A 22,737-nucleotide genomic window follows, 5' to 3' on the forward strand; every position below is an offset into this window, starting at 1 on the left:
CATTGTTCGGTCTCATGTCTCTCATCTTTTTCTTGGCAATGCCCATAGATTCTCTATGGGGCTCAGGTCAGGCGAGTTTGCTGGCCAATCAAGCACAGTAATCCCATGGTCATTGAACCAGTTTTTGGTACTTTTGGCAGTGTGGGCAGGTGCCAAGTCCTGCTGGAAAATGAAGTCAGCATCCCCATAAAGCTTGTCTGCAGAAGGAAGCATGAAGTGCTCCAAAATCTCCTGGTAGACAGCTGCGTTGATCCTGGACTTAATGAAGCACAGTGGACCAACGCCAGCAGATGACATGGCTCCCCAAATCAACACAGACTGTGGAAACTTCACACTGGACTTCAAGCATCTTGCAGTGTGTGCCTCTCCATTCTTCCTCCAGACTCTGGGTCCTTGGTTTCCAAACGAGATACAAAAGTTGCTCTCATCAGAAAAGAGGACTTTGGACCACTGAGAAACAGACCAGTTCTTCTTGTCTTTAGCCCAGGTAAGATGCTTCTGACGTTGTTTGTTGTTCAGGAGCAGCTTGACAAGAGGAATATGACATTTGAAGCCCATGTCCAGGATCCGTCTGTGTGTGATGGCTCTTGATGCACTGACTCCAGCCTCAGTCCACTCCTTGTGAAAGTCTCCAACACTTTTTTAATGGCCTTTTCCTGACAATCCTCTCCAGGCTGCGGTCATCCCTGCTGCTTGTGCACCTTTTTCTTCCACACTTTCTCCTTCCACATAATTTTCTATTAATGTGCTTTGATACAGCACTTTGGGAACATCCAACTTCTTTTGCAATTACCTTTTGAGGCTTTCCCTCCTTATGGAGGGTGTCAATGATGGTTTTCTGCACAACTGTCAGGTCAGCAGTCTTTCCCATGATTGTGATTCCTACTGAACCAGACTGAGAGACCATTTAAAGGCTCAGGAACCCTTTACAGGTGTTATGGCTTAATTAGCTGATTAGAGTGGGACACTTTGAGCCTAGAATATTGAACCTTTTCACAATATTCTAATTTTCTGAGATTGTGAATTTGGGGTTTTCATGAGCTGTAAGCCATAATCATCAAAAGTATGACAAATCAAGGCTTGAACTATCTCGCTTTGCATGTAATGAGTCTATCTCATATATTAGTTTCATCTTTTAAGTTGCATTACTGAAATAAATGAACTTTTGCACGATATTCTAATTTTTCGAGTTTCACCTGTACTCTTAATTACTGTTAAATCCAGAATATCTCCATTGTATTGTACTTTTTAAATATTATTTATTTTATTTATTTATTAATTTTATTTCTATACCGCCCTTCTCCCGAAGGACTCAGGGCGGTGTACAGCCTAATTAAAAACACAAAGACAGACAATATTTAAAAATAATTAAAATTATTAAATAATAGGCCCAATTTATAAAACCCCGAATTTAAAATCCCATTTAAAACCAATTAAAATCTTTATATTGATAGCCCAGCCTGGCGGAACAACATGGTTTTGAGGGCACAGCGGAATACACGGAGATCAGAGATTTTACGAATTTCTGGGGGGAGTTCATTCCAAAGGGCAGGGGCTCCCACAGAGAAGGCCCTCCCCCTGGGTGTCGCCAGCCGACATAATTTGGCCGATGGCACCCTGAGGAGACCCGCTCTGTGGGAGCGGACTGGCCGGTGGGAGGCTACTGGTGGCAGAAGACGGTCTCGAAGGTACCCAGGTCCAATGCCATGGAGCGCTTTAAAGGTGGTAACCAACACCTTGAATCGCACCCAGAAGACCAATAGTTTTTTTATCATACCTTTATTACTTTTATAAATAACTCAAGGCAGCGAACATACCTAAACTTATTCTTTCTCCTATTTTTCCCACAACAACCACCCTGTGAGATGAGTTGGCCTGAGAAAGAGAGTGGCTGGCCCAAGGTCACCCAAACATACCTAAGATGAAATAAATGGGAAAGAACAATTTTGTTCTCACCTCTGATAAAAAAGACTGCTTTAGCAAATGTATTTCTGCAGTGAGCCTTTTAATCTCAGTTTGCATCCTTGCTTCTAACTCAGTTTCTCGCACCTGAGCTGCTCCCAATTGTTCTGCCAAATTATTTACACGTATTTCCTGAAAGAGAATATGCCCCCCCAACACAAAATCAATATATCTTGCCATATTTAGATTAGCATTATTAAAAACAAGAATATTTTAAGCAATACCAAAATATCTCAAGTTTGTTTATATAGGAGATTGCTACTAATTTTCCCAAACAAATCAAGAAAACATATTTTTGAAACATTTTGTATTAATGTTTCAAGCACTTCTTTGTTATTCCTTAAAATAACCAGACCCTTTTCAGGTTTTCTCCACAAGAGGTCTGAAATACTTGTTTTACATCATTTTCAAACTAATCTAGCATTATTGGTTAACTTTAACCTTTTGTCTTTCCCCATTTGAAACTGTGCTCTGAACCATGCTCTAGTCTACACATTAAACTGACACTGGAAAAATCTTGCATTGGGATAGTTGATTTCTCATAAAATTAAACTGTACAATTGGTTACTTTTTCATGTGAGATATGGTGCACTTCTTCCAGTTCAAGAGAGATCCTGTCCACATCTCTCTGAGCTTGAGCCTGTTGGCGGCGACTCTCTAATAGATCCACATGAACTTGTTTCATTGCTTCACGTTCCAGTCTCAACTGTTGTCCCAAATCAAGTATTTCTTTATACTGTTCTGCAATACATCTTTCTTGATCTTTCAGCTTCTAAAAAGGGAAAAGTGTTTTTTTACATACTAAGAATCTTGTGTTTTCCTATTATTTCATTTTTAGTAGTTCTTATTTGTTATCCTAAATCAGATCTACTGTCTGATAAACAGAGTTCTAGAGTGAGTTAAAATCATCAGCCAGATGGAACAGTATTCTTTGTTGGCAGATATGTATACAAATTTCTCTAAAGAGAAAGAAAAAATCAGCAGTATCAGAAAATTAAATGCAAAAATACTGGCATATTCTTATGGAAAAGTAAACAAACTATATTTCAGCAAGCTTCAATTAATTCAGACAATAGTCGCTTCTATGAAAAGGCAATGTTATTCCTTATCATATATTATTGATTAAATACGTAACTGGTTAGATTAGAAACCTGGAGTATTGAAAAAAATAGACAGGAGAAACTTACTTTCTCAGTATCTGTTATTTTTTGCTGCTTTTGTTCATTCTCTTTTCTAACATGATTTATCTCTTGATCTTGTTGGAGAATATTATACTCTTTTTCTTGAAGCTCCTCTTTTGAACATAGTATCTTGCTTGTCAAACTCTCAATCTGATAGCAAAATGTAAGCAAGTAAGTTATAAAGAGAATAACCATTTGAGGAGTTAAAACTCTTCACATCAGACATTTGTGGAAAGTAAGCAACTAGAAGCAATTATTTTAAAGAGCATTTTGAACAATACCGGTAACAGTACCTGTTTATTATAATCTTTTATCTGCAGCTCTGCTTTTTCCAAGCTACCTTGCAATGTAATTATTTTTTGTTCCATTTCTCCCCTGTACTCACGAATTGACATATCCAACTGTGTAACCTTTTAAAAAGGAAAGACAAAATATTAAAACAGAAACAAATATTATAGGTAAACTTCAACTCATGACAATTGGGACTTGAATTTTGATTGCTAAGTTATGCAGCCATTAAGCGAGTCATCACATGATGGGACCCAATTTTGTGACCATTTTACCACAGTTGCTAAGCAAATCACATGGTTGTTAAGTGATTCTGGCTTCCCCAGTTGACTTTGTGGAAGCCAGCTGGAAGGTTGCAAATTGTGACCACTTAACCACAAGACACTGCAACTGTTGTAAATGCAAGCTGATTGCCAATCACCAAATTGTGATCACAAGGATGGTGCAATAATCATAACTTCAGGATGGGTCATAAATCTCTTTTTGCAAAGCTGTCATAATTTCAAACCATCATTAAACAAATGATTATAAATTGAGGATTACCTGTACACACTAAAATTGTGGAGCATTAATGAATATATGCACCCCAAATATATTTACTAATTACGTCCCAATCATTCTTAAAAGCTTATTAAATTTACATATTCTTCTAACCTGAGCTGCTCTTTGTTTCAAATCCCAATTTCTTTCTTTCAGCACCTTTTCCATGTCAAGAAGTTCTTGCTTTTTCTCTTCAAGTTCCTCCTTGCATTCTCTGCAATTTTCATTTAAAAATCAGAAATATTTTCTCTATTAGGGAAATTACACTGTAAATTCTAATTATCCTCATCCAATTCTGTCCTCTGATTCTATGTTTATTTAGAAGTAATTTATTCAATCTGTGACTCATAAAAACTAAGGAAAAAACACAGTCAAATCTATAAGCAGAAATTGTAGTATAGCTTTGATCACTTGACATCGAATTTTGGGTTAATATAATTAATCAGATTGAACCACATAATATTTAATGAGAGATTAATAAATACAAATGATTTTTCCCTAGAGATACTAGAAAAAAGTGAATTTAAATATGCATTTAAGTTTGTGCATACATATTTTCAATAATAAACTCTCTTTTTAATGATCCTGTATTTCCTATTTGAGATAGAATTGGGGCAACTGGATGAAGCTGGGCATTTACTGGCTGGATGCCCTTCCTGATGTTTACATGGAGTTAGACACATATATTTTTTCTTTGCATCCTAGGAAAGAAATAGCTGCTTCTACTTAGTACTGAACTCTCAACCTTCTGAGTGGGAGGTGAGCATCTTCACCACGAAGTCGCAATGCAATTCATAATATTTTCAACAATGTCAGTACTTAAAAAGTACTAAAGCTACATATACTCCCTTCTATTGGTACTTACAAAATGCTAGAAATTAAATACAACAGTTTAGTATTCTGATTCTAAACATGACCTATTCACTTTGTAAATAATCATATACAGACTCATGGACCGAGTCTATGGACTCTCATACTTAGCATTAAACCATTCTAAATTAAATGATTAAATGATTCATTGTTTCTAAATAATGAAGATTAATAGCATATTTACTATTTTGTTTCTCTGTTTTATACTTATACTTTGTTTTATACTTTTATGAGAGAGTAGATAATACTGGTATTTTTTTTGTCTTAATTTCATATCTAGCTTTGTACTTCTCTACATTTGGGAAATAGCTTGAAGGACAATTAAAGCTATTTTGCTTCAAAATTCAGCAATGCAGTGATTTTAAGGCAACTAAATAATTCAAAAGACATGTTAGCATTTCATTGTTAACAAATAAAATAAATTCAAGGTGTATTTCAATTAACAAAATGCTGGCAATAAATTTTGAAATAAGAATTCTAATTTATTAAGTTGTAATGGTGAAAAATAAAGACTCTCTTGATTTGAGATAAAATTCTGATAGTTATGGTAAAATATCCCTGAAGATTTTTGGGGCAGAAACACAAAATTAATTTGCTACTGTTTTCTTCCTTGATGTTTGTTGCACATCAGCATATAGCCCTGGAATTCCCTTAAGGTCTCCCATACAAATGCTAACCAGATCCAACCATGCTAGGTTTTTAAGCCCAGGCAAGCTTGAGTAGGTACGCCACCTGCCAAAATTACTAATTTGTTACACCGATCCACTTCTGTAATGCTTATTAACACACCTTAATTCGTCTGTTAAATCATGGATAGTAGTATACTTCTCCTCTAGGGATATCTGTGCATTCTGTAATGTATCCCGAAGGTCTTGCAGTTGTCTCAAAGTAGTTTTTAACTCCCCAGTGGTGTTTTTCAGATCAATTTCTAGAGATTCTATTTTCTGTATGGAATCTTTTTGCTGGGTCTCACTTATAAGCAGCTTATCTTCGAATTCTTTCACTTTTGTGCAAATAGAAAAAAAAGCAATCAAGACTGTTTAGCCAGACAATATATGCATTTACATACGATAGAGCTTTAAGTTACTATCCTATCCTTCAGGCTATTCCAAGATGAAGAACACAACAAGTTCAATATCAGCAATCACCATAAACTACTTTTTTAAAAAACCAAAAGTGAAATATATTATTTGGGAGTAACTGAACTGTTTGCCTATCTCTAAATCTCCAAGACTCCAAGAAAGGTTCCAAGAAAAGGACTCTGGAAAAAATATTCTTTTGCCATATTAGAAACACCCTATTTCTATTCTCTCTATGAAGTAGAGCTTCATGTTTAGAATCAAACTGCAAGCCAGTTAAGATGACTGTATATATGTGTGTGTGCATGCACATGTGCCTGTATGATGCATTCAAAAATTCTCATATAGTCTTCAAGGATGTCTGCATGCAACAAATATGGATGTTGCCAGTCATGCATAACTCTGGCAAGCCTCTCTGGCTAACCTAGTAACAAGTACTTTCGGCCACAGATTCCACTTAGATATCCCAAAAAAGACCAAGTCTAATAACTCTAAAATATGAGTTTTATCTTTACTGACATAAGGGGAAGAATTCACTGAAAAGCACCAAATCTATAGCTTACTATATATATTTTCCTTTTCTGAACTTAGCTTCTGTTTAGTAATTCTAATACTGTTGCTGCTGTCAAGAATTCACATTCTTGAATTCAATGCATATAGCTATCCACCCAAATACATTCTTTTCCTAGTGTTACATACCAGTACACGCACACATACCCTTCATGTTATTCCATTTTGGGTAAGCAATGGTTTACAGAGCACAGAAAAAGAGATAAGAGATAAAAATCATAGACATCAAAATCATGAGATAAAAAGAAGAAAAATATATAGCCAAAACTAAACTCAAGCAACACTATTTATTATACCTTCCCATACTTTCAGTTCTAGCAAACCATCTCTGCTTCCACCCTGCCTATAATACATAGCTTTATATACTATTTGTTCTTTAAATTTCTGACCTTTTTCAGAATCTAGCTACATCTTTCCCAGTCTTCCTCTTCCTCTTCTTTCACTCTTCCTTCATATATAAAGGTAGTCTTCACTTAACAACCATTTGTTCAGCAACCGTTCAAAATTATGATGGCACTGAACAAAGGGACTTATGACCGGTATTTGAAGTTATGGTTGTTGCAGCGCACCTCAGTCACCTGATTACAGTCTGGGCTCTTGGCAATCCCTTTGCACTTTAGACAGATTGTCAAGCCCTCTGAGATCATATGATCACCATTTGTAATCTTCCCTGTTGGCTTCCTCAGAAAGTCAATGGTAGCCAGATCACACACTTTTTCTGCAGGACTCCTTCTGGTTCCTGGGAGCTGGCTAAAAGAGGTCTTTCTGGAACCATTTTGAGACAGACCTTTTTCAGCCAGCTTCTCTGAGAGCAGAAGAGCTGCCTGCCAGATTGATTTTGTCCCATGTAAGGAAGAGATCTTGGCTAAGCAGCCTTGAAAGAAAGTTATTAAATAGTCACTGCCCTTCTAGGCAAACCACAAGTGGCTGCATGTAAGTACATGAACCATGAATCACAGGAAAATTACAAAAAAACAACAACACCCCAAAGCCATTCCCTCTTTCAGTCTTTCTCAACATCACCTTGCCTTTATCCCATATAACTTAATAAAAAATCCCCCTCCAAACTCAACGTTGTGATTGATAGAAAGTTATGTGCCACTGAAAAAAATCCCATTTAAATTAATTCATATTTTATTATTCTTGGAGATTTTATTAAACAAATGCTTATGGTTCATCTGAATCTAAAAATTACAGGAATAATATTCATTGGTTTAACAGTTAGTAAGGTATCTTTAAAACAAGATTAGCTTAAAAAATACCAAAAATGTTTTTCTGATATATTCTAATCAATATATAAATTAGTTATTTATAATCAGTGCAGCCAGTCAATTAAGTATTCTTATTTAATGTCATTCCATTCTCAAAATAATTTTCTAGAAATTTGTACCATTCATTTCAATATGGCATAATAAAAATATCGAAAGCATAATGAAGAGCTTACCTTGGTATGTCTTTTTATTAAATTCTGAGATTCTCTGTTCTAAAGTAATTTCCAGTTGGCTCAGCTGCATTGCTTTACTATGACCATCTCTTCTTAAGTGCACTAATTCTTTCTCCATGTCTATTAACTCATCTTTACACTGATCCATCTCTTCTTTAATCTGCCTAAAGAAGCAAATATACCATGCTTCAATGAATAATTAAAACAATAACATGTTTACAGCTCTACAAAGTATCCAGAATCAATAATTAAAAAATGGGAACTACATCTCAGAACAGATCTGAATCTTTTAAGTGTAAGCTATTTAGAGTCATGAAAAATGGCACAATATAAATGGAGAAATAAATAAATAACCAAATAAATACATTTGAAAATGCACTCGTATATTAATCTGGAACTAAATTCTACTAAAATCTATAGGACAAATGGATATCCATAGAATTGTGCTATAAACCATTTTTTCCTCTCAAAATAATATTCAAGAAAATAACTGCATATTTTTAAACTTAAAAAACTGGTACTATGCCTGATTGTAGCAGTAAGTTCTGCTATTTTTTGCCGTTTCACATTGTTTTCTTCAGTGGCTAAATGAAGCCTTTCATTTGTTCTTCTCAATTCTTCTTCCAACATATCCTTCTGCTTTTGAAGTTCTTGCTCTAGTTTTGATACCTGTTTTTTGAGAAACAGAGATTCACATTGTAATTCTAAACAATTTGGTAGCATATCTCAATGCAATTACTTAGTAATGTACTCTTAATATGCCATGCGTAATAGTCCCAATACATGATTAGAGTTTAGGTTTGCAAAAGTCAGATGGACTACTGAGTTGAAGTCGGTCTCACAGGAATGTTCAGGCTGCATTCAAACAATCAGAGGTCTCTTCTATGGTTCAGTAGAATGCATTCCCAAATCAACTGTTTTCATGTTTATTCCTAATAGGCATATATATGTGTGTGTGTGTGTGTGCATGTGTGTGTGTACACACACATTTTGGGGTATCTCAAAAAGTTAACAAGTGTATAGGGTTCCTAGTTTTTTGGACCAATGGGCAATTTGAAGTTTGGAGATAAAAATACTATAAAAAAATTAATGTCAAAAAGTCCTAGCCCTAAAATGTTTTATTCTGACCTTGAAACCATCTATTCCAACCTTGCTTTTGCAATCAAATGCCTGTTTCAGACTGGAATATTTCTGTAAGATTGGACCAAGTCTTTTCACACTGGATGATTTCCAGTAATGTCAGAGTTGGGACATTTCAATCTCCTAATATTTTGCACAACTGTATTTGGAAAGTGTTTTAGTAACACTAGGAACAAAACAACAATCTACCAAAAAGCAAAATGATAAAAGATTTTTCCCATGCCCAAATTTATTTTTTCTTCTGCTGTAGGCAGAAGAAAACAATTAAAAACAATAAGTGGCTTACAATCACCAGCCATTTTTATTTTGTATAAAAAAAATGCTGGAGGCTTAGACTGATTTGCTTCAAAGAACAATACTGGGACTCTAGCCACAGAGGAAATCTCTTTCAAGATATATTCTGAGGGTAAAATAATCAATTCTTTCAGCTAAACTCTGGATTCAAATTAATGCTTCATAATAAGATGAAATTGTTTCATTTCAAATAAGCTTGGTAACAGAAAACACAGAATATGAACTATATAAATGCTTGTCATACATTTTAAAAATATTTACCATTAAGTATGTACCTGTTTTTGGAGTTTTACTTGGCTGTCATCTAATTCACTATTCCTAATGGTTTCTTGATGTAACATTTGCTGCTGCTGCTGCAGACTCTGCTGCAGAGCAAGATTTTGTTCATTAGTTGACTGAAGATTGTCATTCTTATGCTTTATTTCTTTTTGCAACCTCTGTATCTGAAAAATAAATAATATGATGAGACTGCAACAAGGCAATTAATTTTTCAGCTTCCTTCTACTTCACCTTTAGCAGAATGGTCTCCTCTATTAATATATATCTATGCTACTAACAAGTTGTAGTTTTTATTAAAGTCTATTATAAATGAGAATAAAAATCTACAATACGGGCTATATTTGAAAATATGCTTTAGCATATTTAATTGGGAATAGATCCTGATTTTCAGAGACACTTCCACATAACTAAACAACATTCCTTGTCTTTAGCGACTACTATGATCTGGTTGTATTATAAAATCAATGACACATTTCTTCCCAGTAGTATAACTAATAAAATGAAATCCTATTTTTTGTCTATCAAATATAACATAGAAAGACTACCTGGGGAGCAAGACGAAAAAGAGCATGTTTACCTCTTCAGACTTTTTCTCCAACTGCTTTTCAAACAGCACTTTATTTTCTTCTAAATGCTCTAAATACAAAGTTATATCTTGCTTACAGCTTTCTAATGCTTTTTGTAAATGTTTGACCTAATAAAACAGAAGAAAACATGTAAGTGAAGAAAGACCATCTGCTAGAGACAAGTCTAGTTTATTAGCTACACTAAGAAACAGACACTGAGAAACAAACTACATTTGGCTCTTGCTATCCTTGAATGGTTTTCATTGCAGGCGATTATTATAAATACACTAACACATGACGGCTATTTGCTCCCCTCTCTTTTTTCCATCTATGTTTCCTATTTTGTAAGCCCTGATATTAGGGGAGGGTTTTTTATTGATTCTGGAATCCTTGATATTCCTGAAAAATTAAGTGCTACATTCATTATTAAGTTATTTAAACAATAATAATAGCTGTAGCAATAAATTCATAAAACGGTAAGGTCATTTAATAAATATTAAAGATTTAAAGGAAATAATCCATTCATGGATGTATTCTTTAAAGACTAAAGAGTAATTACCCATTAATTTAAGCCAAAATTGAAATTACTGCAGAGGATCCATCTGCCATTCTGCTACTTTTCTTTTTGAAAGAAAATGAAAAATAAGGGGAGACTTTAAGCAATACAGTAGAACAGAAAGCTACTTGAAGCTCTAAGAAGCCACAAAAGTTGTACAAACCTTGACTGTTTCATCAGCAAGTTGGTCTTGTAATTTCTTTAAAGCTTCATCTTTTTTTGTTTTTTGTTTTTCCATTTCCTGTTTTTATTCAGAAAACAATATTTGATGTTATTAAAAACTGGGAGTTTTCTTTCATATTTCTGATATGGTTACAAATTCTCAAGCAAGTTGACTGTCACCTGTTTTTTTATAAAAAAAAATCTGCAGACATTTGGATTAGATTCATTTTCTAGACTTTCCTTCCATTTTGCACAATTGTATTATCCCCTCCCCCAAGTCTTTTGTTTTCAGGTTTTCATTCTTCAGGCATCTATCTAATTTCATGTTCCTATTTCTTAACTCTGTCTCTGTCTTTTGTCACCAACCAAATAGTTATGCCATTAGGGGGATATGGGGGCTCTAACAGCTTATAAATTCAAGAAAGTTTCAAGTAATAGAAATGCCTTAGCTATAAAACGCTTACTTGACCGAAGCATCTCAGATTTTTTGATGGGAGCAACGGGAATAAAGTTAGTAAGAAATCAATTCATCTAGTCATATCAAGATACTATAAAAAGATGCACATCATTTGCCATGACCTCCTTCCAGGATGTATTTTAACATCCCAAAGTAACCAATACATTGACATTTCCTAATGATCTCCTATCCAAATCTTATCCAGGCACGATCATATTTAACTTCTGAGCCCAGATAAGTCTGGCAAGATTCTGCCATCTGTTGAAATATGTGCAAGTTCATAAAATAAAACATGAACAATATATTTAGCTAATCCAATGAATAAGTGACTGTTGGGCAGTATTGAACTTCAGGATTGTGACTATGGTCTAGACAGAAGATATCTTGACATTTCATGGGCAACTGTGACTGGCATCTTCCGAGGCAAGGTGGTTAGCTATGCATACCACAGGCAATTGAGCAGGGACTGACCAGGCTCCTAACTTTATAGCCAGGTGAACTGATTGGTCTTTAGATGAGCTGGATTCTGGTTGGTGCGGGTTGATAAGAACTAGTCTCTGTTTATGCCCAATTCTGATTGGCCATTTGGGTGGCATTGTATCTTGATTGGACCTTTGTTCATTCCAGCTCCTGAATGATCATTTCTAGAATGCTGATCAGCCATAGTTGCTGGCAAAACATCAGAAAATCTGTTGTCTAGAGCAGTCAGTAAATTCTGAAGCTAAACACTTCCCAACAAATACCAGTCATGAAAGCCTGAACCAGTATATTGAACAAGTAACTTTTTCAAACCTAGAAATATGGTCTTTTCTGATACTGCTATTTTATAATTTTTAATTAGAAATTGCATCTGAAGGTTGTTAGTGCAAAGCTTCCTAGTATTAACAGTGACTCTCAAATTGCTTTTCAGATTCTAAAAAGCAAGGAAACAATTTGCAAGTAGTAACTTTCAAACAATCCAACCCAAATCCCAAGAACCATTAATTATTCAAAAATGCTACCTCTTTGCTTTCTATTAATAGTCGATCCAATGATTCAAGCTGATGCTGTTTATATAAAACATCCTGCTGGAAAATGGACATTGTTTTCTCTTGTTCTAGAAATTGTTGGTTTCTAGTTTCTAGTTGAGACTGTAGCTATATAAGAAAGAAAGATTTTAATTGATCTATCCAATATACCTCCTCTATTCATCAATATTACAAGAATGCCCTCCTCCAATATTTTACAGCAAATTAAAAGACAGATTATCATATTTAATAGAGACACATAAACAGATAGCAATAGAATGATTAAAACTGTTGAAAGAAATAATCAAAGATACAGAGATTGAGAATGAAAAAAACAGCATTTGCTATAGCTTCTGGCCTACTGGGGGCTTTAAATGAACTTTGAAAAACCTGCAGAAATATGTTTACAATTTTCTTACTCACGTCTGAACTCCAACTCTTTCATCACCACCCTTGTTTTGTAGCAGCATTTTTACCCCAGTTGGAAAGAACACTGTAGTGATTTATTTACCAGTTTTTGATATTTCAAAGCCTGCAGATGTAGCTTCCAAACAGTTGTTACTATACAAGGTATAGTACTATACAAGTTACTATACAAGGTATAGGTATATAAATACAAGGTATATAACAGTTACTATACAAGGTATAGTATTGATGGATCTGAACTGGGGGATATCCGGGGGGTGGGGGGTGAGCTGCTGCACCTAGTAATGTTCTGAAATCAAAGGGCAGCTGAGACTTTGGACTGGATCACTCCTGGGGAGCCTCTCTTGACCTTTATGCTTGCCCCGCCCTATGGTTTATGGAGGGGCTGCAAGTTTTGAAAAGGATTGAGAGATGCCTAGAGCACTGTTGGAGGAAGATGAGGGTGGATGACTCCGGACACGACTTAAAGCTGCCATTAAGGCCTATCTTGTGGTGGTAAGAGTGGTGAAACATCATTATTTCTTCGTCCTTATCGCATCTGCAGAGTTTTTCCTAGTGACCCTGATCAGAATCCTTTCTGGGACAGTGGGGCTCAGAAGATCATCTTCAGGGTTGTGCAGAGGAATTTATTCAACAACTGACAAAGTCGCTCAGATTTGTTCCCAATTGGAACCCATGCATGGTGCTGGTCCATATGAGATGCCTGGGGAAAGATTTTACCCAGTTATCCGAGAACAGTTCAATCCTGTTAGACCCAATGAAGTGGACAGGTTCCTCGATGCTATCATTACAACCACCTGTCAGTTAGATCCTTGTCCCTCCTGGCTGATAAAAGCCTCTAGGATGGGGACTGCCAGGGGGATTTAGGCACCGATTCATTCCTCACTGCAGGAGGGAATATTCCCAGGACCTTTTAAGGAGACTCCAGTTTGCCCCCTCCTAAAAAATCCCTGTTGATCCCACCTATCTGGACAATTTTCATCCAGTTTCCAAACTTCCCTTTTTAGGAAAGGTGGGAAAGAAAGTAATTGCTTGGTAGCTTCAAAGAATCCTGGATAAAAAAGATTCAGACCCAGTTATGGAACAGTATTGGCTGTACTTGATGACCTCTGGCAAAAGCACTCTGGGGTGGTGCAAGCATCATTATTCTCCTTGACCCATCAGCAGCCTTTGATATCATTGACCATGGTATCCTTTTGGGCTGTCTACAGGGTTTGGGGCTGGTTTGGCTCCTTTCTACAAGGCTGGTCCCAATCAGTATTGATAGGGAGTGAGATCCAGCCCACGGCTGATCCTTTTTGGTGTACTGGTACTCTCTCCATTCCTCTTTTGCATCTACGTGAAGCTGCTGGGTGAGATCTTCTATCACCAGTTTATCTAGATCCATTCCAGTCAGGTTTCAGGCCTGGGCACAGCACAGAAAGGGCGTTGGTCGCGTTGGTGGATGATCTCGGAGGGCTCGGGACAGGGGTTGTTCCTCTGTCCTGGTCCTATTAGATCTCTCGGCGGCTTTTGATACCATCGACCATGGTATCATGCTGCGCCGATTGGAGGGGTTGGAGATAGGGGGCACCATTTTACGGTGGGTTCTCCTCCTTCCTTTCTGACCGGTCGCAGTTCGTGTTGACAGGGGGACAGAGATCGACCTCGAGGCGCCTTGTGTATGGGGTGCCGCAAGGGTCGGTTCTCTCGCCCCTCCTGTTCAACATTTATGTGAAACCGCTGGGTGAGATCATCCATGGTTTCGGGGTGAAGTGTCATCTGTACGCTGATGATACTCAGCTGTACATCTCCACCCCGGACCACCCCAACGATGCCCTTGATGTGATGTCCCGGTGCCTGGAAGCCGTACGGATCTGGATGGAGAGAAACAGGCTCAGGCTCAACCCGTCCAAGACCAAGTGGCTGTGGCTTCCGGCATCCCGATATAGTCAGTTGGTACCAGCACTGACTTTGGGGGCGAGTCGCTAGCCCCCACAGAGAGGGCTCGCAACTTGGGCGTCCTCCTGGATTCACGGCTGTTCTTAGAAGAACATATGACGGCTGTGGCCAGGGGGGCCTTCTATTAGGTTCGCCTGATTCACCAGTTGCGGCCCTTTCTGGATCGGGATGCCTTACGCACAGTCACTCATGCCCTCATCACGTCCCGCCTGGACTACTGTAATGCTCTCCAAATGGGGCTCCCCCTTGAGGAGCACCCGGAGGCTCCAACTGGTTCAGAATGCGGCCGCGCGGGTGGTTATGGGGGCGACTCGGCGCTCCCATGTAACACCTCTCCTGCGTGAGCTGCACTGGCTCCCGATGGTCTTCTGGGTGCGCTTCAAGGTATTGGTTACCACCTTTAGAGCGCTCCATGGCTTAGGACCCGGGTACTTACAAGACCGTCTTCTGCCACCGGTATCCTCCCACCAACCAGTACGCTCCCACAGAGAGGGCCTGCTCAGGGTGCCGTCGGCCAGACAATGCCGGCTGGTGGCCCCCAGGGGGAGAGCATTCTCTGTGGAGGCACCTACCCTCTGGAACGAGTTGCCCCCAGAGATACAGCGGATCCCTGACCTTCGTGCTTTCCGAACTGCCCTAAAGACGTTTTTGTTTCATCAAGCCGGGCTGGCCTGACCTACTCTTTTTAAAAAGAATTGTTTTAAAAATTAGGGGTTTTAATATAGGGTTTTTAACTATGGGCCTATTGATTTAATTGGATTTTAATATTGTTTTAAATTTTGTATCTGTGTATTTTATTTGCTGGCTGTTCACTGCCCCGAGTCCCTTGGGAGAGGGGGTGGTATATAAATATAATAAACTAACTAACTAACTAACCATGGGTTGAAGTATCATCAATACCCCTTTCCACTTTTAACAGTGTTTATTTTTATTGATTGTTTTATTATTCTAATGTGTATTAGTTTTAATGTTTGTAAGCCACCCAGAGTTGTCTCTGATGAGATGGGCAGCACATAAATTTAATTAATTAATTAATTAATACAGCAACAGCAGCATTAAAAAGCCATAAATAGCAATACCTACAATATGATAGAATTGCATTGTTATCTGTTCTCTATGTAGGGAACAAATCCTAGAATTGTTATTCTAATTATTTTTCCTGACTTTGGAGACCTAAGAGACATGCAGGAATTGAAAAGAAAGAGGAAAATGGATAACAGTAGTTGCTGGGTGGCAACTACAATTCAAGTTACTCTGTACCAGTGGCAAATTGTACATTTATATTACTTCCAAACTCTTCCTATGTGAATTGTGGGACTAATGTAATTCAGAAGAGTGAACATACTCTTTCTAGTCTTTTAATAGTTAATATGCATTTCCTGGAAGCCAGCTGTTGTTTGCCTGCTGATAACAGAATAGCATGGCAACTGGAGGCTTCCGGTTTGATGTTGCGGCGAGACAGTCGGGGAAATAGCGGGCTCTAATGAACCCCGCGAAAACCTAGGCTGCCGAACCACCGCTGATGGGTCTTCGGACCGAAACCATCCTGCAGGGACAGGGATGGGAGAGAGGCACCTCAGACAACCAGAGGAACAGGCAAGTTCCTCGGAGGTCGGAGGGAGCTCTCTGTGAGTCGGCAGTGGGGGGCAGTAGCCATGGCGGCTGCCACGAAGCTGGGACAAACCGGGCAAGTGATGTGCAGGAGGAAAGCAGAAAAGAGCGATGCCTTTTGAAGCCGGGTGAGTGTCAACCAACCCAGGCTTGAAACAACGTTTGGACTAATGGCCTTTTACTTTGTAAGATCTCTAGCTTTAAATCAGCGGCTGTGGAGCTAAGGGGCATAGAAGACTACAAGATGAAGTTTTTAAAAGAAAAGAAAAAGACCCGATTGAAAATTGATATCTGAATAGACTAAACTTGAAAAATAAACATTGAGACTTGGTTTAATATTGAACAACTTTAAATTTGAATTAGACTTTTAAAGAAAAGAAGATAAAGACGGATTACCACTTTTAAAACACAGAAGGAGAGAATTGGGCTGGAATGTTCTATAATTTAAACAGAATGGCGATTTGCATGACTATAGGGATATTGTGGATTGTAGAGGGACACCTTCTGGTCTAAAAAGATACATTGTAATTGGCTTCTTGTTTGGGAACATTGTGAATACTCTAGATAACAACCATGGGTTTTTGGAGATGGAGCTGTTTTTTCTTTGTCTGCAGACGATTTGACTTTGTTTGAAAAAAGGGAAAGTATGATGGAACTCTAATAATTGGACTAATTGGCGCAGGAACAAAAGAAGTTAAATGGCGCAGGAACAAAAGAAGAAAATTGATGTGATTTGTTTGAATTAGAAGTAAGAAAAAGAACTAAATTGATATATGGAGAACTAAATTGTGAACATTGAAACTGAAATGAAATATATGCTACAGACAAGGAAAGGAGGAATTATATACACACGGCTGGAAAAAAGAAGATAGAAATAATGTGACTAAAAATAAAGCAATGTATAGATGGGTAGTAATGATAAAAACTTTTTCAATAAAAATGTATACGAATATGAGAAGAATTTGATATAATATGTAAAAATTGAAATAAAGAAAAGAGTAAGATTATGAGAGAAATAGAATATATTAACAGAAATTTACTAATTCATATAAGGAAGTGTTTGGAGTAAGAATTAAGTCTCAATGTTAAATTGTTATAAAGGTGATAATGATAATATAATTGAATATTAACGTATTGATGGATGGCAAAATTTAAAAAAAGGGATGATTATGCTGGGATAAGCAGCAAACAAAGGTGATTATGCTCGGATAGACAGCAAAACATAGAGAATTATACTGGGTATAACAGTAAAATACAAAGAAAATTATTATGGGTTTGACAGCAAAACAAGATGATTATACTGGGAATAACAGTAAAGATAAAAATAATTCTGCTGGGATTGACAGCAAAAACAATGATTATACTGCGAATAACAATAAAATTTAAGAAGACTAAGCTGTGATTAACAGCCAAAAGAGGATGATTAAGAGAAAGATTATATGATGGGATAAACTTTTGGAAATAAAGGTGACCATGCTGGAATTGATATTAATAATGACATGAATATTTTGTGATTAAAAAGGTTAAATTGAGATAAATAGTAAAATGAAGATGATAAATGCTAACAGTTAAAATACTGTGTAACTATATTGTTGATTTATGTTTTTAAGATATATCCATCCATGTTAAAAGGAAAAGAAATTGAAATGATATTGAATTAAGGATTTTAAGATTAGTGTGATGGGTTTTAAGAATTTTTTCTTTTTTTTTAGATAGAATTTAGGACAATAATGTTAGAGATAAGGTTAAGTTGTGTTATTTGAAAATTAAGATTTGTGGTGAAATAATAGAAGGTAATTGATTTGTGTAAAATGATATGTTAGGGAAAAAAATCATTTTTCTCTCCCCCCCCCTTTTTATGATAATTAGCGGGGACTTGGGAAAAACTTTTGTTAAAGAGGAATTAGTAATTGTACCTACCTATGACCGGATCAATGGCTCGTTCTGAAAAATTTTTTGTATGTTTGTTTTTTTTAAAAAAAAAAATGTTCAAGAATAGCATGGCAACTGTTCCTTATAGCAAGAAATTCATGGGGGGAAAAGCACTGGATAGTACAATATTCTATCAATTGGAACATTAGCTATTCTTTTATTGAGATTTGCAGTAGCATTTTAAAAAAGCCATGCAGAATTGAAATTTTAATTTCAATAATTCATATTATACAACTTTGAGACTTACTAAATCAATTTGTTTTTCCATCTCCTTGTGTTGCTCATGATTAATTAACTTTGTTTCTTCTAACATTGTAGAGAAGTGATCTTGTTCTTCAATGATGTTCCTTTCCATGCTTTGAAGCTGAGAGTTCATTGCCTAGAAAAAAAACATTTTTTTTTTTTACAATTTGACAACAATTTGATAATAAGTTGACAAAAATTATATGGATGTTTTGGTAACCATTATCTTACTGTGTAAGCGCAACTAAAAATATTAGCTAGAAAATTAACAGGCAAAAATTAGATACATAATTTTATACAATTTTTTTTTTGCTTTTTATAAACTATATTAGAAACATGCTCTGAATAAAACAAAGCATATTAGCACAATTTGTTTAACATCATATAAGATTAATGTATCTCATTCTACTTCAAAATATTGAAAAAAAGAGTAAAAGACTGTTACCATTAATTCTTGTTCCAATTCAGTATTTCTTGCAATTGCAGTTACATAAGCAAAAGTTTTTTCTTCCAACTGTTTTTCAAGGATGGAAAACTGGGAGGATTTTCTTGCTACCTACAAAGAATATGTACACAAACTGAAATGAACAAGGGTTGATATAATTTTGTACATTTATTATATAGATAATGTAACTTCTATATACTGCAAATGGTTGCGCCAATGGCAGTATATGTTTTTTCACGGTTTAGGGTATTAGTAATGGCAAATAACATGAGCTGTATTTAAGAGTATTTAAAAAAATACATACATAGTTAAATTGCAAAGTATAAACTCATTCACATTCACACTTCATCCCATTTACCTATAATCTTATCTCACTTCTCCTTTTATTTATTTTATTTTATTTATCAAATTTACTGACTGCCCATTTTACTGCAAAGTTACTTTTTTGTTATTTTTGTTAAAATCAACTGCAACATCAGTCATGTCTGGGATAAGAAATACACAGGTATCTGCTGTTTTACATGATGACAGAAAATACTGTTACATTTGATTTTGGCTTGTGGGACTATATTACAATGGCTATTGCATACTTTGGACCAGGGTGGTATTCAGCAGGTTCTGGAGAACCGGTAGCGGAAATTTTGAGTAGTTCGGAGAACCAGCAAATACCACCTCTGGCTGGCCCCAGAGTGGGGTGAGAATGGAGATTTTGCAATATCCTTCCCCTGGAGTGGAGTGGGAATGGAGATGGTGGGTATCCTTCCCCTGCCACACCCACCAAGCCACACCCACAGAACCAATAGTAAAAAAAATTGAATTCCACTACTGCTTTGGACACTGACAAATTATCCCCAAAGGCCTTAACTATTCATTGGTTCAGTAGTGAGAATGATCTTAAGCCAATATGAGTTATTACTATGAATGAAATCATAAGGAAAGGAGATCTCAGTACTGATGCAACAAGCGAATTCTAGCCAGAGTATATTATTACAGAGGAATTAGTGTATATTCTTGGAACTTCCTAGGCACCATATGAAAATAAAATTAAACTAGATAGCCTTCAAGAACAGACTTCTTAGTTTTCACTTACTTCTCTTTCCAAGCGACATGATTTTGCAGCTTTCTCTAATAGCTCTTCCTGTATTGTTTGAAACTGATTAGTTCTCTGGGCAATGTTGTTTTTTAAAACAGCACTTTCTTCTTCTGATTTTTCCAGTTTAATACGTAGTTCTTCTAAATTTCTAATTAATATTTGCTTCTCTTTTTCAAACTGTTTACTGATAAGTTCCAGTTGTTTGCACTTTGTCCCTTTAAAAATGAGACAATGATGTTTAGACATTTATAAAAATTTAGAACATACAATATTGTAAAACTATGCATTTTTACCTATGTAATGTTAATCTGAGAATCCATTTTTAGATCTGCAATATTTTAGATGCATACATTAGTCATAATATTTTGGTGCAGAATCTTCTCTTAATACAGATAGTCCTTGACTTACAACCACAATTGAGCCCAACATTTCTTTGCCAAGTGAAAAAGTTATTCTTTGTGTTTTAAGTGAGTTTTGCCCCATTTTGTGACCATTCTTGCTATACTTGTTAAGTGAATCACTGCAGTTGCTAAATTAGTAACACAACTGTTAAGTGAATCTGACTTCCCCATTGACTCTGTTTGTCAGAAGGTTGCAAAAAGTGATCACATGACCTGGAGACACTGCAACTGTCATATATATGAGTCAGTTGCCAAGCGTTTGAATTTTGATTGTGTGACCATGGGAATGGTGTATCAAAGAAAAAAAAATACTTCAGTAAATGCCATATCAAGCATAAACGTGACCTACCATTTCTACATAGCCTAGAAAGAGACCTGTTTAGCTTTATCATCTCCTGAACCACTATGGTGCTAGTCAGATTCTTGTCACAAGCATTTATTGTACTTTTAAGTGGATTATTTTTGGAGAAGCAACTATCTAGTATTCCAGAAACAAATTACATTTTTTTCAGTTTCATTTGGACAAATACAGTGCCTTGCTATTGAAGTCATATAACCATTATACATACCTGCCTGATTTCCACTGAGTTTTACTGGTTCAGTTTCTAGGCCATTCAATTCCTGTCCCTCATCATCTTCAGAGAAATCTTGACCTAATTTACAGGCCATGTATTCTGTCTGAAGTTTCTGAATTCCTGCTTCTTGAAAGTTAATTTTTTGTCTAAGAAAAATAGTATATGATAATTTATTTTTTATAACTCAAAATGAATTTATTTCATCCTTAATTAAAGGATCCTTAATTAAAGTTACAGTTAAAAGAATACCTTAGCTCTTCTTTCAGAAGACTATCTATTTCAGACCAATTACTGCACAGTTCATTAGAGTGATTATCCTAAAAAATGGGCAAAAACAGAAACTAATATAAAAAGAAATTGGTTATAATTAATTATTAATTCAGAAGTCATTCATGGATACACTTTATTTATTTCTCAACTTTATATGGCCATACATCTCACAGAAAGTGACTCTGGGTGGCATACAATAATCCAATTAAAAATTAAACATAAATACTTAAAACCATTATATAATAATTATTAAAAACATAAAAACTATAAAAGCAGAACTAAACAAAAGAAAATGATAGAGGGATGTTAACAATAATGGAGCCACTGCATAAGGTGTCTTGAAGGATCTTTGAAAAGTCAGGAGTGATGAGGCTGTCTAAACATTTTAAATGTTGGGAAATTGTGAGGATATTTCCAAAAAATAGGTAAGATAAATGTGAAGAAAAGGAAAATACACCCTATATTTTGTCCCCTCTGCATCATTTCACTTTTATATTTCCATTCCCTCATTATTAGTGTAGTTCTTTTATCAAAAAAGGGACTGTAGTTAATACTTTATAAATATCTACCATTACAAGTACTGTATTTTTCGGAGTATAAAACGCACCGGAGTATAAGACGCATCTTAGTTTTTGGGGAGAAAAATAGGGGGAAAAAATCTGCCTACCAGGCTTCTAAAGAACAGGTGAGAGTCGGAGCAAAGCATGGAAATAGCTTCACTCGCTAGCACCTCGTTAAAGCACAGCGAGGGAGCAGGCAAAGCTGGGAAGATTGCTTCACTACTAGCTCCTCGTTAGCGCGTTAGGGCTGGAAAAAAAGCTTTCAAAAAGCTACATTCGGATTATAAGACGCACCCAAATTTTCAGCTTCTTTTTTTTGGGGGGGGGGAGGTGCATTTTATACTCCTAAAAATACAGTAATCCTTACTGACTTACAACTGTTTGTTTTTGTGACTGTTGAAAGTTACAATGGCACAAAAAAAATGACTTATGACCGTTTTTCACACTTACGATCACTGTAGCATCCCCATGGCCACGTGATCAAAATTTAGACAGTTGGCACTTCAATCATATGTCCTCGGGTTATGTGATCATCTTTTGCAACCTTCTGACAAGCAAAGTTAATGGGGAACTTAACTGTGGCAAGAAAGATCATAAAATGGGGCAAAACTCACTCAAAAAATGTCTCACTTAGCAACAGAAATTTTGGGCTCAATTATGGTGATAAGTCAAGGACTACATATATTAGGAGCAACTGTGCTTCCAAGAGCACTTTATCAGGGGAAAGAAGAAGAATGGCACAGCAGTTCCTGTTTGGAATTGCTTTATCTACATAGTGTGCTACTGACAGACCATTCTCTAGCAGAGATCCCCAATCCCGGGGCCGCAGCCCACTACTACACTAC

The 22,737-nt window shown here is 36.3% G+C and overlaps 1 protein-coding gene across 4 annotated transcripts in view; it reads right to left on the minus strand.

Annotated features, from left to right (window-relative positions):
* CCDC18 (coiled-coil domain containing 18) overlaps positions 1 to 22,737 on the minus strand; it is a 39,753-nt gene that overhangs the window by 4,655 nt on the left and 12,361 nt on the right. For all 4 annotated transcript variants that reach the window (XM_034437315.3, XM_034437313.3, XM_034437312.3 and 1 more), the window contains exons 10-26: positions 21,312 to 21,379; positions 21,057 to 21,208; positions 20,084 to 20,301; positions 18,994 to 19,104; positions 18,553 to 18,684; positions 12,390 to 12,524; positions 10,933 to 11,010; positions 10,225 to 10,341; positions 9,644 to 9,811; positions 8,461 to 8,603; positions 7,935 to 8,098; positions 5,631 to 5,844; positions 4,086 to 4,185; positions 3,437 to 3,553; positions 3,150 to 3,293; positions 2,531 to 2,734; positions 1,957 to 2,094 (exon numbers count right to left, since the gene is read on the minus strand). In XM_034437315.3, coding sequence (XP_034293206.2) covers positions 1,957 to 2,094; positions 2,531 to 2,734; positions 3,150 to 3,293; positions 3,437 to 3,553; positions 4,086 to 4,185; positions 5,631 to 5,844; positions 7,935 to 8,098; positions 8,461 to 8,603; positions 9,644 to 9,811; positions 10,225 to 10,341; positions 10,933 to 11,010; positions 12,390 to 12,524; positions 18,553 to 18,684; positions 18,994 to 19,104; positions 20,084 to 20,301; positions 21,057 to 21,208; positions 21,312 to 21,379 — 2,403 coding nt within the window. The remainder of the gene's footprint in view (positions 1 to 1,956; positions 2,095 to 2,530; positions 2,735 to 3,149; positions 3,294 to 3,436; positions 3,554 to 4,085; positions 4,186 to 5,630; positions 5,845 to 7,934; positions 8,099 to 8,460; positions 8,604 to 9,643; positions 9,812 to 10,224; positions 10,342 to 10,932; positions 11,011 to 12,389; positions 12,525 to 18,552; positions 18,685 to 18,993; positions 19,105 to 20,083; positions 20,302 to 21,056; positions 21,209 to 21,311; positions 21,380 to 22,737) is intronic.

Source organism: Pantherophis guttatus, chromosome 3, assembly GCF_059756535.1.
Source record: "Pantherophis guttatus breed Tessera chromosome 3, ASM5975653v1, whole genome shotgun sequence".
NCBI classification, from domain to species: domain Eukaryota; kingdom Metazoa; phylum Chordata; class Lepidosauria; order Squamata; family Colubridae; genus Pantherophis; species Pantherophis guttatus.